The 13,826-nt window shown below is 51.3% G+C and overlaps 2 protein-coding genes across 4 annotated transcripts in view; one reads left to right on the top strand and one right to left on the bottom strand.

The window, feature by feature from the left end:
* The window catches only part of erg28 (ergosterol biosynthesis 28 homolog), an 88,541-nt gene that overhangs the window by 2,302 nt on the left and 72,413 nt on the right, over positions 1–13,826 (bottom strand). The window lies entirely within an intron of this gene.
* Positions 1–13,826, top strand: part of flvcr2a (FLVCR choline and putative heme transporter 2a) — a 275,876-nt gene that overhangs the window by 206,242 nt on the left and 55,808 nt on the right. For all 3 annotated transcript variants that reach the window (XM_070870918.1, XM_070870919.1, XM_070870917.1), the window contains one exon: positions 11,852–11,962. In XM_070870918.1, coding sequence (XP_070727019.1) covers positions 11,852–11,962 — 111 coding nt within the window. The remainder of the gene's footprint in view (positions 1–11,851; positions 11,963–13,826) is intronic.

Raw genomic sequence — 13,826 nt, 5'->3', positions numbered from 1 at the left:
AGAGGGTGAGTGTGGGGGGGGGAGAGAGGGTGAGTGTGGGGGGGGGAGAGGGTGAGTGTGGGGGGGAGAGGGTGAGTTTGGGGGGGGAGAGAGGGTGAGTGTGGGGGGAGGGGAGAGAGGTGAGTGTGGGGGGGGAGAGAGGGTGAGTGTGGGGGGGGGAGAGAGGGGGTGAGTGTGGGGGGGGAGAGGGGGTGAGTGTGGGGGGGGAGGAGAGAGAGGGGGTGAGTGTGGGGGGGGAGAGGGGGTGAGTGTGGGGGGGGAGGAGAGAGAGGGGGTGAGTGTGGGGGGGGAGAGGGGGTGAGTGTGGGGGGGGAGGAGAGAGAGGGGGTGAGTGTGGGGGGGGGGAGGGGGTGAGTGTGGGTGGGAGGAGAGAGGGGGTGAGTGTGGGGGGGGGAGAGGGGGTGAGTGTGGGGGGGAGGAAAGTGGGGGTGAGTGTGGGGGGGGAGAGGGGGTGAGTGTGGGGATGGAGAGAGGGTGAGTGTGGGGGGGAGGAGAGTGGAGGTGTGTGGGGGGATGGAGAGAGGGGGAGTGTGGGGAGGAGAGAGGGGGTGAGTGTGGGGGGGAGGAGAGAGGGGGAGTGTGGGTGGGAGGAGAGTGGGGGTGTGTGGGGGGGGGGGGAAGAGGGAGTGAGTGTGGGGATGGAGAGAGGGGGAGTGTGGGGGGGGAGAGTGGGGGTGAGTGTGGCGGGGGGAGAGGGGGGAGTGTGGGGGGAGGAGAGTGGGGGTGTGTGTGGGGGGGGAGAGGGGGTGAGTGTGGGGATGGAGAGAGGGGGAGTGTGGGTGGGATGGAGAGAGGGGGAGTGTGGGTGGGATGGAGAGAGGGGGAGTGTGGGTGGGATGGAGAGAGAGGGGGAGTGTGGGTGGGATGGAGAGAGGGGGAGTGTGGGTGGGGGTGTGTGGGGGGGGGGGGAAGAGGGAGTGAGTGTGGGGATGGAGAGAGGGGGAGTGTGGGGGGGAGAGTGGGGGTGAGTGTGGCGGGGGGAGAGGGGGGGAGTGTGGGGGGAGGAGAGTGGGGGTGTGTGTGGGGGGGGAGAGGGGGTGAGTGTGGGGATGGAGAGAGGGGGAGTGTGGGGGGGGGAGAGTGGGGGTGAGTGTGGCGGGGGGAGAGGGGGGGAGTGTGGGGGGGAGGGAGAGTGGGGGTGTGTGTGGGGGGGGAGAGGGGGTGAGTGTGGGGGGGGAGAGGGGGTGTGTGTGGGGGGGAGAGGGGGTGAGTGTGGGGATGGAGAGAGGGGGAGTGTGGGTGGGATGGAGAGAGGGGGAGTGTGGGGGGGGAGAGTGGGGGTGAGGTGGCGGGGGGAGAGGGGGGGAGTGTGGGGGGAGGAGAGTGGGGGTGTGTGTGGGGGGGGAGAGGGGGTGAGTATGGGGATGGAGAGAGGGGGAGTGTGGGTGGGATGGAGAGAGGGGGAGTGTGGGTGGGATGGAGAGAGGGGGAGTGTGGGTGGGAGGAGAGAGGGGGAGTGTGGGGGGGGAGAGGGGGAGTGTGGGGGGGGAGAGGGGGGGAGTGTGGGGGGAGGAGAGTGGGGGTGTGTGTGGGGGGGAGAGGGGGTGAGTGTGGGGGGGAGAGGGGGTGAGTGTGGGGGGGGAGAGGGGGTGTGTGTGGGGATGGAGAGAGGGGGAGTGTGGGTGGGATGGAGAGAGGGGGAGTGTGGGTGGGATGGAGAGAGGGGGAGTGTGGGTGGGAGGAGAGAGGGGGAGTGTGGGGGGGGGAGAGGGGGAGTGTGGGGGGGGAGAGAGGGGGAGTGTGGGGGGGGAGAGGGGGAGTGTGGGGGGGGAGAGTGGGTGAGCATGACGGGGGTGTGGGGTGAGTTGTAGGGGCTAGGGAAAGACGGGTGTGCGGGGGGTGCTGGGGATTGCCCCTCTACCCGGGGTCAGACCTCCCACCTCCCTCCGGTTACGGCCTGGTGTTCAGGGTTCCCCACAGGACGGAAGCCATGCTGACACCAGGCTGACTGATGGGCAGTGAGCCTGTCCATGACATCACACATGGACACACATCCTGTGCTGTCCAGTCACTCCCCCAACCGCTCGAGGCGGGTCAAACACCTCAAATCCTAGCCCATGCCTTAGATATGAACTCAGCCAAGCTTGAAAGTCTTTGGGGCTCAAATTCAGATCCCCAGCAAGCCCTGTTACCGCTGGACTGCTGCGTCCATGTGGCAGAGTTGAGCGGCCGCCGATTTCTGGTCGAATGACCGGCGCAAGCTAAATTCAGCTCGGGGAGGGGTTTCTGACGGACCCACTTCCACACCGCCGAACGGCCGCGAGTACCTCATCAGTGCGCGAACCGCCGGATACCCCCACTTCCCGCGAAATTCAGCCCAAAAAATCTTCTGCCCTCCGACAGCTTTTTCTGTTGGTGCACCTTTCATTCCCTCCATCCGCCCTGGCGGTGTGGCGCCCATTAAAGGGACGGACGCACTGCCACCGCCCCTTTTTTTTTTGCCGGCCGATGTCCATGTCCACTGTTATGCCCCCTGTTTCGGCCGGGCCACCAACAGGTAGCCTGGCACCCCCTCTTGGGTGTCAGGCTGCTGGCCCGGCCGAAACCCTCCCTGGCAGCCCAGTGGCCAATCCTAAATAATCCCCTTTAAAGGAGGGGAGAGCATGGCGACGCAGACGCGCAATGATGTCACCACCACCCCGCCGTCGGCGGGGAATCCGTCCCACCTCCACTTACCGCCACACTTCCACTCCCATTATGGCCCACTTCCTGGCCGCTTCAAAAAAATGACCAAGAACTGAATTTCGCGAAAGAGGCAGCCTCATCCGAAACGACGGTAAAAACTCTTTGAAAAAGGAAGGGTGTCAGGTTTCCGGCAAGGCTGAATTTTGGCCCTCTGTGTGTTAGCAGTAAGAATCCTCATATAAAATAACCAATAAGAAATCCCACATCGTGATCAGGATTGAAAATGGAAAGAATATCACACTAGTGAAATACAGGGTCTAACCTGGGAGTGTTTGAAGGGACAGTGTAGAGCATAAGAATTAGGAGCAGGAGTCGGCCATTCGGCCCCTCGAGCCTGCCCCGCCATTCAATGAGATCATGGCTGATCTTCTACTTCAGCTCCACTTTCCTGCACTATCTCCATATCCCTTGATACCCTGATAAGGAGAGCTTTACTCTGTATCTAACCCATGCTGTACCTGCCCTGGGAGTGTTTGATGGGACAGTGTAGAGGGAGCTTTACTCTGTATCTAACCCATGCTGTACCTGCCCTGGGAGTGTTTGATGGGACAGTGTCGAGGGAGCTTTACTCTGTATCTAACCCCCTGTACCTGCCCCGGGAGTGTTTGATGGGACAGTGTAGAGGGAGCTTTTACTCTGTATCTAACCCCCTGTACCTGCCCTGGGAGTGTTTGATGGGACAGTGTAGAGGGAGCTTTACTCTGTATCTAACCCCATGCTGTACCTGCCCTGGGAGTGTTTGATGGGACAGTGTAGAGGGAGCTTTACTCTGTATCTAACCCCATGCTGTACTTGCCCTGGGAGTGTTTGATGGGACAGTGTAGAGGGAGCTTTACTCTGTATCTAATCCCATGCTGTACCTGCCCTGGGAGTGTTTGATGGGACAGTGTAGAGGGAGCTTTACTCTGTATCCATGCTGTACCTGCCCTGGGAATGCTGGATGTACCATCATCCTTAAGTTTAATGAATTTTTAAAAGCACCATTTTTTATGAAAAAGGATGTAATGATTGATTGTGGTGTTTCGGCTCCTGCTTGGGGCACGCTCAGATCATTATCTACCTGTGTCTTATTGACTATTACTGTGTTTGTCTAACTTATTATTCTTCCTGTTTTTTATCCCATTAATCTGTCAGTGTTGGTCTCTATCTCCTCCTACTAATATGTCCTTTTCTTGCTCTCTGCCTCTCTCTGTCTCTGTCTGTCAGCCTGTTTCTCTCTGTCTCTTGTTCCCTGTCTCTGCCTCTCTGACTGTGTGCGTGTCTCTGTCTCTCTCTGAATGCCTGTATCTCTTTTTCTATATCTGTCTGTCTCTCTCTCTATGTCTGTACCTCTGTCTGTGTATGTGTGTGTGTCTCTCTGACTCTCTGTCTGTGTGTGTCTCTCTCCCTCTCTCACTCGCGTGTGACGGCAGTATCAGAGAGTTGTGGGCCCGCCATCACAAGCAGTAGATTTTTCAGCTACAATGCACCACTGAAGCATGTCCCTCGCACCTGATATGTAAATCCATGGATTTTGTTTTAATTTAAATGGGTATTTTCCTCATGACAATTGTTCGACAAGTCTTATTTTGTGTTGGGCTGAATGAAAACCATGAAAGAGAAGGCATTGTTTTCATCCTGATATTCTCATGCACAAGTGGTGCATTGGCAATTGTAAACCAACAAATAAACAAAACCATGAACCTTTCTGTTGCCAGCTCCAGGGAATTCTGTGCTCGCTGGGACAATCACATTTTTAAACCCTTCAGCTTGCAAAATATGGTACTGGTAAATGCCCAAATACAGCAAAGATAATGAGAAGTTAGCAGTAGCTACAGTGTATTTAGAATTCCATTAATAAATATATACTTATTATTGAAAAATGTAAAACTTCATTTCTGCTCTGCCTCTTCCTTTCTTGCCCCTGTTTTCATCATTTAGTACCTGTTATTTTAAGTTTATGCATTTATTTCTAAGCTGTATTTTTACTGGTAATTTTGCCATTCTGCACTCGCAGCAAGTGCATCTTAGAAATGGCTGCTGGTGTTTCTACAATTCATGTTCATTATTCCAGGCTGCATTCTCTGCAAGCATCGGATCACAGAATCAACCCTTATACTCTAACTACTGTATTCCTTCACAGTGATCAATTGTGCTGATTGTGCCGCCTCTCCTGTCCACTTCCATTCTTCTTTGCTCTAGGACTCACATCAATGGACCCTTTTTAAAAGTCAGATACAGCGCACTTCACTCAGTGGATATGGGTTATAAAGTTTCATAGAACGGTTCCAGCACAGAAGGAGGCCATTCGGCCCATCGAGCCCGTGCCGGCTCTCTGCAAGAGCACTTCAGCCAGTCCCACTCCCCCGCCCTTTCCCCGTAGCCCTGCAACATTTGTTCCTTCAGATACTTATCCAACTCCCTTTTGAAAGCCACGATTGAGTCTGCCTCCACCACCCTCTCAGGCCGCGCATTCCAGATCCTAACCACTCGCTGCGTGAAAAAGTTTCCCGTCATGTCGCCTTTGGTTCTTTGGCCAATCACTTTAAATCTGTGTCCTCTGGTTCCCGACCCTTCCACCAATGGGAACAGTTTCTCTCTCTATCTACTCTGTCCACACCCCCCATGATTTTGAACACCTCGATCAAATCGCCTCTCAACCTTCTCTGCTCCAAGGAGAACAACCCCAGCTTCTCTCGTCTATCCACGTAACTGAAGTCCCTCATCCCTGGAACCATTCTCGGAAATCTTTTCTGCTCCCTCTCTAAGGCCTTCACATCCTTCCTACAGTGCGGGGCCCAGAATTGGACACAATACTCCAGTTGAGGCCGAACCAGTGTTTTATACAGGTCCATCATAACTCCCTTGCTCTTGTACTCTGTGCCTCTATTTATGAAGCCCAGGATCCAGTAAGCCTTAACCACTTTCTCAACCTGCCCTGCCCCCTTCAGCGATTTGTGCCCATATACCCCCCGATACATATACCCCCCGGTACATACACCCCCCGGTACATACACCCCCCGGCACATACACCCCCCGGTACATACACCCCCCGGTACATATACCCCCCCGGTACATACAACCCCCGGTACATACACCCCCCGGTACATATACCCCCCGGTACATACACCCCCCGGTACATACACCCCCCGGTACATACACCCCCCGGTACATATACCCCCCCGGTACATACACCCCCCCGGTACATACACCCCCCGGTACATATACCCCCCCGGTACATACACCCCCCGGTACATACACCCCCCGGTACATATACCCCCCGGTACATACACCCCCCGGTACATACACCCCCCGGTACATATACCCCCCCGGTACATATACCCCCCTTTAGGATTGCCCCTTTAGTTTATATTGCCTCTCCTCGTTCTTTCTACCAAAATGTATCACTTCACACTTGTCTGCGTTAAATTCCATCTGCCCCGTGCCCGCCCATCCCACCAGCCTGTCTGTGTCTTCCTGAAGTCTATCACTACCCACCTCACTGTTCACTATACTTCCAACTTTTGTTATCTGCAAATTTTGAAATTGTGCCCTGTACACCCAAATCCAAGTTATTAATATATATCAGGAAAAGCAGTGGTCCCAGTACTGACCCCTGGGGAACACCACTGTATACCTTCCTCCAGTCCCAGAAACAACCGTTCCCCACTACTCTCTGTTTCCTGTCACTGAGACAATCCCGTATCCATGCTGCTACTGTCCCTTTTATTCCATGGGCTTCAACTTTGCTGCAAGCTGATTATGTGGTACTTTGTCGAATGCCTTTTGGAAATCCATGTACACCACGTCAACCACATTACCCTCATCAACCCTCCCTGTTACCTCATCAAAAAACTCCATCAATTGGTTAAACACGATTTGCCTTTAACCAATCCGTGCTGGCGTTCCTTAATTAATCCACATTTGTCCAAGTGACTGTTAATTTTGTCCCGAATAATCATTTGTAAAAGCTTCCCCACTACTGAGGTTAAACTGACCGGCCTGCAGTTACTGGGTTTATCCTTCCACCCTTTTTTTGAACAAGGGTGTAACATTTGCAACTCTCTGGCACTACCCCTGTATCTAAGGAGGATTGGAAGCTTATGGCCAGTACCTCCGCAATTTTCATTTGTTCTTCCCTCAGCATCCGAGGATGCATCCCATCCGATCCTGGTGACTTATCGTCTTTAAGTACAGCCAGCCTTTCTAGTATCCCCTCTTTATCAATTTTTATCTCAACTACCTCCATTCACTCTGTCTATGGCAGCATCCTCTTCCTTGGTAAAGGCTGAGGCAAAGTGCTCATTGAGTACCTCCATATGTAGGTTTCCTTATTGGTCCCTAATCGGCCCCACCCCTCCTCTGACTACCCATTTATCATTTATATGCCGATAGAAGACTTTTGGATTCCCTTTTATGTTGGCTGCCATTCTATTCCCAGTCTCTCTCTCCCTGCCCCTCTTATTTCCTTTTTCACTTCCCTCTGAACTTTCTATATTTAGCCTGATTCTTAGATGTATTCTCGGCCTGACATCTGTCATACACGCTCTTTTTCTGCTTCATCTCACTCTCTATTCTTTACATCATCCAGGGAGTTCTGACTTTAGTTGCCCTACCTTTCCCCCTCGTGGAAATGTACCTCGACTGGACCCGAACCAGTTCCTCTTTAAAGACCATTACAGATTTGCCTGCCAATCTTTGATTCCACTTTACTTGGGTCAGATTTCTTAACCCACTGTAATCGGCCTTCCCCCAGTTAAATATTTTTACTCCAGATTGTTCCCTGTCCTTTTCCATAGCTAACCTAAACCTTATGATGATGTGATCACTGTTCCCTAAATGTTCCCCTGCTGACACTTGTTCCACCTCATTTCCCACCCCATTCCCCAGACCAGATCCAGAAATGCCTCCTTCCTCGTTGGGCCGGAAACGTACTGATCAAGAAGGTTCTCCTGAACACACTTCAGAAATTCTTCCCCCTCTCTACCCTTTATACTATTACGCTCCCAATTCTATAATAGGATAATTGAAGTCTCCCATTATCATTACTCTATAGGTCTTGCACCTTGCTGTAATTTCCCTGCAAATGTGCTCCTCTATATCCTTCCCACTGGTGGCCTGTAGTGTAGAGTGGCTATTGTTTTTCAACTCACTCTCTGCTCCTCTCTCAGTCTCTCCTCACTCTCTGCTCCTCTCTCAGTCTCTCCTCACTCTCTGCTCCTCTCTGTCTCTCCTCACTCTCTGCTCCTCTCTCAGTCTCTCCTCACTCTCTGCTCCTCTCTCAGTCTCTCCTCACTCTCTGCTCCTCTCTCAGTCTCTCTCACTCTCTGCTCCTCTCTCAGTCTCTCCTCACTCTCTGCTCCTCTCTCAGTCTCTCCTCACTCTCTGCTCCTCTCAGTCTCTCCTCACTCTCTGCTCCTCTCTCAGTCTCTCCTCACTCTCTGCTCCTCTCTCAGTCTCTCCTCACTCTCTGCTCCTCTCTCAGTCTCTCCTCACTCTCTGCTCCTCTCTCAGTCTCTCTCACTCTCTGCTCCTCTCTCAGTCTCTCCTCACTCTCTGCTCCTCTCTCAGTCTCTCCTCACTCTCTGCTCCTCTCAGTCTCTCCTCACTCTCTGCTCCTCTCTCAGTCTCTCCTCAATCCTCTCTCAGCCTCTCCTCACTCTCTGTTCCTCTCTCAACCTCAACTCACTCTCTGCTCCTCTCTCAGTCTCTCCTCACTCTCTGCTCCTCTCTCAGTCTCTCCTCACTCTCTGCTCCTTTCTCAGTCTCTCCTCACTCTCTGCTCCTCTCTCAGTCGCTGCTCCTCTCTCAACCTCAACTCACTCACTGCTCCTCTCTCAGTCACTCCTCACTCTGCTCCTCTCTCAGTCTCTCCTCACTCTCTGCTCCTCTCTCAGTCTCTCCTCACTCTCTGCTCCTCTCTCAGTCTCTCCTCACTCTCTGCTCCTCTCTCAATCGCTGCTCCTCTCTCAGTCTCTCCTCACTCTCTGCTCCTCTCTCAGTCTCTCCTCACTCTCTGCTCCTCTCTCAGTCTCTCCTCACTCTCTGCTCCTCTCTTAGTCTCTCCTCACTCTCTGCTCCTCTCTCAGTCTCTCCTCATTCTCTGCTCCTCTCTCAGTCTCTCCTCACTCTCTGGAACTCCTCTATCTCACTCTTCAGTTCTGTAACATGCAAGTATAAAAGTTTGGCCTGGTGTGTCTTGTTACACTGGACATTGTGTGATCTGGATGGTGTACACAGATCTTTTCACTGCATGTCGATTATACTGTACTTCGAATGAATTGAGATCATCTTACTTTTGATAAGAACATAAGAAATAGGAGCAGGAGTAGACCAATTGCCCCTTCGAACCTGCTCCACCATTCATCAAGATCATGGCTGATTTTCTACCTCAACTGCACCTTCCCGCCCTATCCCCAGATCCCTTAATTCCCTTAGTTCCCAAAAATCTATCGACCCCTGTCTTGAATATACTCAATAACCGAGAATCCACAGCCCTGTGGGGTAGAGAATTCCAAAGATTCACAACCCTTTGAGTGAAGAAATTTCTCCTCAGCTCGGTCCTAAATGGCCGACCCCTTATTCTGAGACTGACCCCTGGTTCTAGACTCACCAGCCCGGGGGAAACATTTTCTCAGCATTAACCCTGTCAAGCCCCTTAAGAATTTTATATGTTTGAATGAGATCACCTCTCATTCTTCTAAACTCTAAGGAATATAGGTCTAGTTTACTCAATCTCTCCTCATAGGACAATCCCCCCATCCCAGGAACCAGTCTAGTGAACCTTCGTTGATACAATCCTTTCATTTATATTTGTTGAAATGTTTTAATTGAAGCTAGTACTTCAGGAGACGTTGAACAGTTGCTAAAAGGGGTTACTGTGTCTGTCAGTGTTTAGGAGTTGAATTAAACTATTAACAAATAGTAATTTGCCATCAACAGTCTGTTAATTGAACTCTCCAAACTGTGGATCAGTACTCCTTGATTAACCAAAATATTCATGCCAAGTAAATAGGGAGGGGAATGTCCATTCATTGTAATTGTGAGAACGAATTCTCCTCCCCTGAAGGTGCTGACTCTTGTGCTGCAGTTCCTCAGGCACCAGTAGCTCTCCAGTAGTTTCATCAGATATGAGCACCACACTGAGTGTCACCTAGGTGAGGGGAGGGTGTAACTAGCACAGGCAAGCCTGATCCTGCACTCAAGTAATGTTTTCCAGCAGGGATCAGTGGATCGCAGATACCAACCCCCATCGCCAGGCTGGGGATTCTGACGCCTACTGTAGTCCTGCACCTCCCCCTCATTTGATGCAGATTGAGTTTGGAGCCTTCCTTCCTGGTGTGTGGCTCAGAATCATGCACAAAGGATGAGCGATCTGCACAGATTAGGTTTGAGCCTGGGCCCTTCAGCTCTCTCTGGTTTGCTCCCATCCTGATGAAGTATTTACCCGCTGAGCTCAACGGTTTGAATTTTAAAAGGGGTTCTTGCTGTGACGCTCCCGCTTTAAATTTACATGCGCACCATGTACTGCTCTCATTAGCTCCATTTTGATGCGAAAGTCTCATTTGAATTGATGCTCTACATCCTGTAACACTGTGAAACAAAGTGATGTTTGCCTTTGTGGAGGTTTCAACACCATTAAAGATGCTAATAAAATTAAAGTTCACTTCATCGTGTTCCAAAAACCTCTTGCACAATTGTGTGTCTGTATATATTTCTGTATGTGTCACTAATGCTTAGCTTTTCTGAGTGCTGTGTGCATCCTCCATTTAACAGGACTGGCAGTACAGTTGTTCAGTGACATCTGTGTGCAACCCGTTGTGACCGATGCAGACAGGGTGCCCTCTGGATGCTGCTGAACACAGCATGACTGACCATTTGCTCAATCTGGTGGGGGTGCGGTGGGAGTGGCAATGAAGACTGACACTCACGTCCTCGCTTGGGAACGTGCTGACATGGTCATTCTGCTGTGGACTGACGACTCAGTGTGGGCGCTGTGTAACACAGCAGGCTTGCCACGTCCTTGCTGTGACAGGAGCTGAGTGCTTGCTGTGCGGGGAATGACTGCTCGCTCACTCTCCCAACAGCTTTTTATTTTTGTTTGCTTGTATTTCCCTTCTTAGGCCTCCTTTTCTTCCCCTCCCCAGCTCCACTCTTTGGCTGAGAGGGTGGGCAGGCAGGCAGGCCACCTCCACCTAGGCCCCTGCAATGCTTCTTGTGGTTAAATGCTGTGGTAGCAGTCCCATCCCTGGGACTCCGTGTAACCTAGACTATTCTTTCTTGTTAGAACAGTTCCGTCCACTTTGTAACTGGGTGCTAGAAGGACCACAAGAGCGGCCGGAGTTGACTTCCTCCGATTTCCCCTCTTCTCTATCCGGCGCCCTTGCCTTTCGTGGTCCAGCTGAGGTCAGGAGTTCAGCGTGTGAAGAGTCGCAGTGCACGAACCCGCATCCTACTACTCCGCGGAACAGCACGTTGGTACACCGCCAGGCTGCCTAATCTTGTAATGTAACAAAGCAATGCTGCTGCTGCCAATAACTTGACCAGGGTTTTCCTTCCAAAGGCTGAGTGTGAGGATCTGGGCCTCTGTTGGAAAGGGTTGCCCCAGATATTAAACATAAGCATTCCCTGCTCTGCACAGCCAGGAGCTGTTGGCTGCATGAAGTCAGCGTGGGCAGAAGCGGAGCTTGTGTGTTGGACTGACTGTATCAGAAGGATGTGCTTCTTTTAACTGTCATGTGTGGTTTAGGAAGGTTTGTGTGGCTAACGCCAACCTAGGACGTCTGTGTTAATGTTTATTCCCTTGATGATAATATTGCTGATGAAATAAAACTGTATGTGGCAGCCTCCTTTAAAAGGGGAAGGCAGCTCCAGGGGTAATTCCTGTCACTGATGGGCATTTACAGAGAGGAAACTTGATAAAGATGAAGGCTGCCTCACCCCCAGTGATGTGCTTGGCTGTTTCTGCCTGAAAAGGGAGTTTACAGCAGCCCTGCAGATAACCATCATCCAAAGCAGAAAGTCATTCAGACCAGCCCGGTGGGAATGGGGTAGCGAGTAACCATCAGTGATGGCCTTTACCTGTGGAAAATTGCAGAAGCTCACTATAATAATGTACCATTGTTATGTGGTTAGTCAACACAACAGCGATCCTCTGAAAGGGTCTGTCTTTTTCCTTTTTTCTCAGACAGACCACATTGGCCGTTTACTTCTTGTCCTTCACAGGGATGGTAGTGTTCACCTTCACACTGAGCTTGGGTCACGTGTGGGTGGTATTCCTGACTGCTGGCATACTGGGGTAAGTATCTGCATTTCTTCACCCTGTTGGATTATAAATTAATACAGATAGACCAGAGAAACCTAGGGGTCTACGTACTCAGATCTTTGAAGGTGGCGGCACAAGTTGAGAAGGCTGTTAAAAAAGGCATATGAGATCCTTGGCTTTACTAAGAGACATTAAGAGAGACATTTGGGGTGGAAATCCCGTGTGTTGCCGCCTCTGCTCGCACCCCGGAGGGGCTGTAACGGCGGCGGCGGCGAACATTTCCGGGTGGATGGCCAGCTTCCAGCGCCCCGCCGGGACATCCAGTGCCGGGTTTACAGGGGCGCGGAGCAGTAACTGTGCAACGTCCCTGCTTGTGACACTGTTCTGAATTTGTTTTCTGGGGGACCCGCAGCACCTGGTAGCGTGCCCTAGTGGGAGCGCCTGGGACAGCGGGCGGTCCTAGCTGTACCAGCCACAGTGAGGGAAGGAATGTCTACCTCAGGGTAGTGGGATTGTTTTTTATTTTTGCGATTTATGTCCAATGTCAAGGCCTTGGAGAGGGTGCAGTCGAGGTTGACTAAATATGGTTCCAGGGATGAAAGACTTTGGTCACGTGGAGAGACTGGAGAAGTTGGGGTTGTTCTCCTGAGAGCAGAGAAAGTTAATGGGAGATTTGATAGAGATGTTCAAAATCCTGAAAGGTTTACAAAGAGTACATAAAGAGAAATTGTTACCAATGACACAAGGGTTGATAACCAGAGGGCGCAGATTTAAGGTGATTTGCAAAAGAATCAGAAGCAACACGAGGAAAGATTTTTTTACGCAGCGAGTTGTTATGATCGGGAACGCACTGCCTGAAAGGGTGGAAGCAGATTCAAAAGTAACTTTCAAAAGGGAATTGGATATAGAAGAAAAAAAGAAAGACTTGGATTTATATAGCACCTTTCACGACCACCGGACATCTCAAAGTTCTTTACAGCCAATGAAGTACTTTTGGAGTGTAGTCACTGTTGTAAGAGAAACACAGAAAATAGGTGCAGGAGTAGGCCATTCGGCCTTTCGAGCCTGCACCACCATTCAATAAGATCATGGCTGATCATTCACCTCAGTACCCCTTTCCTGCTTTCTCTCCATACCCCTTGATCCCTTTAGCCGTAAGGGCCATATCTAACTCCCTCTTAAATATATCCAATGAACTGGCATCAACAACTCTCTGCGGCAGGGAATTCCACAGGTTAGCAACTCTCTGAGTGAAGAAGTTTCTCCTCATCTCAGTCCTAAATGGCCTACCCCTTATCCTAAGACTATGTCCCCTGTTTCAGGGGAACATTCTTCCCGCATCTAACCTGTCCAGTCCCTTCAGAATCTTACATGTTTCTATGAGATCCCTTCTCATCCTTCTAAACTCCAGTGTATAAAGGCCCAGTTGATCCAGTCTCTCCTCATATGTCAGACCAGCCATCCCGGGAATCAGTCTGGTGAATCTTCGCTGCACTCCCTCAATAGCAAGAACGTTCTTCCTCAGATTAGGAGACCAAAACTGAACACAATACTCCAGGTGAGGCCTCACCAAGGCCCTGTACAACTGCAGTAAGACCTCCCTGCTCCTGTATTCAAATCCCCTAGCTATGAAGGCCAACATACCATTTGCCTTCTTCACCGCCTGCTGTACCTGCATGCCAACTTTGAATGACTGATGAACCATGACACCCAGGTCTCGTTGCACCTCCCCTTTTCCTAGTCTGCCGCCATTCAGATAATATTCTGCCTTCACATTTATCCACATTATACTGCATCTGCCATGCATTTGCCAACTCACCTAACCTGTTCAAGTCACCCTGCAGCCTCTTAACGTCCTCCTCACAGCTCACAACGCCACCCAATTTAGTGTCATCTG

The sequence above is a fragment of the Pristiophorus japonicus genome, unplaced genomic scaffold, assembly GCF_044704955.1.
Source record: "Pristiophorus japonicus isolate sPriJap1 unplaced genomic scaffold, sPriJap1.hap1 HAP1_SCAFFOLD_193, whole genome shotgun sequence".
NCBI lineage: Eukaryota > Metazoa > Chordata > Chondrichthyes > Pristiophoridae > Pristiophorus > Pristiophorus japonicus.
Note: the sequence above shows the minus strand (reverse complement) of the source record. Positions and strands in the feature narration are given on the sequence as shown.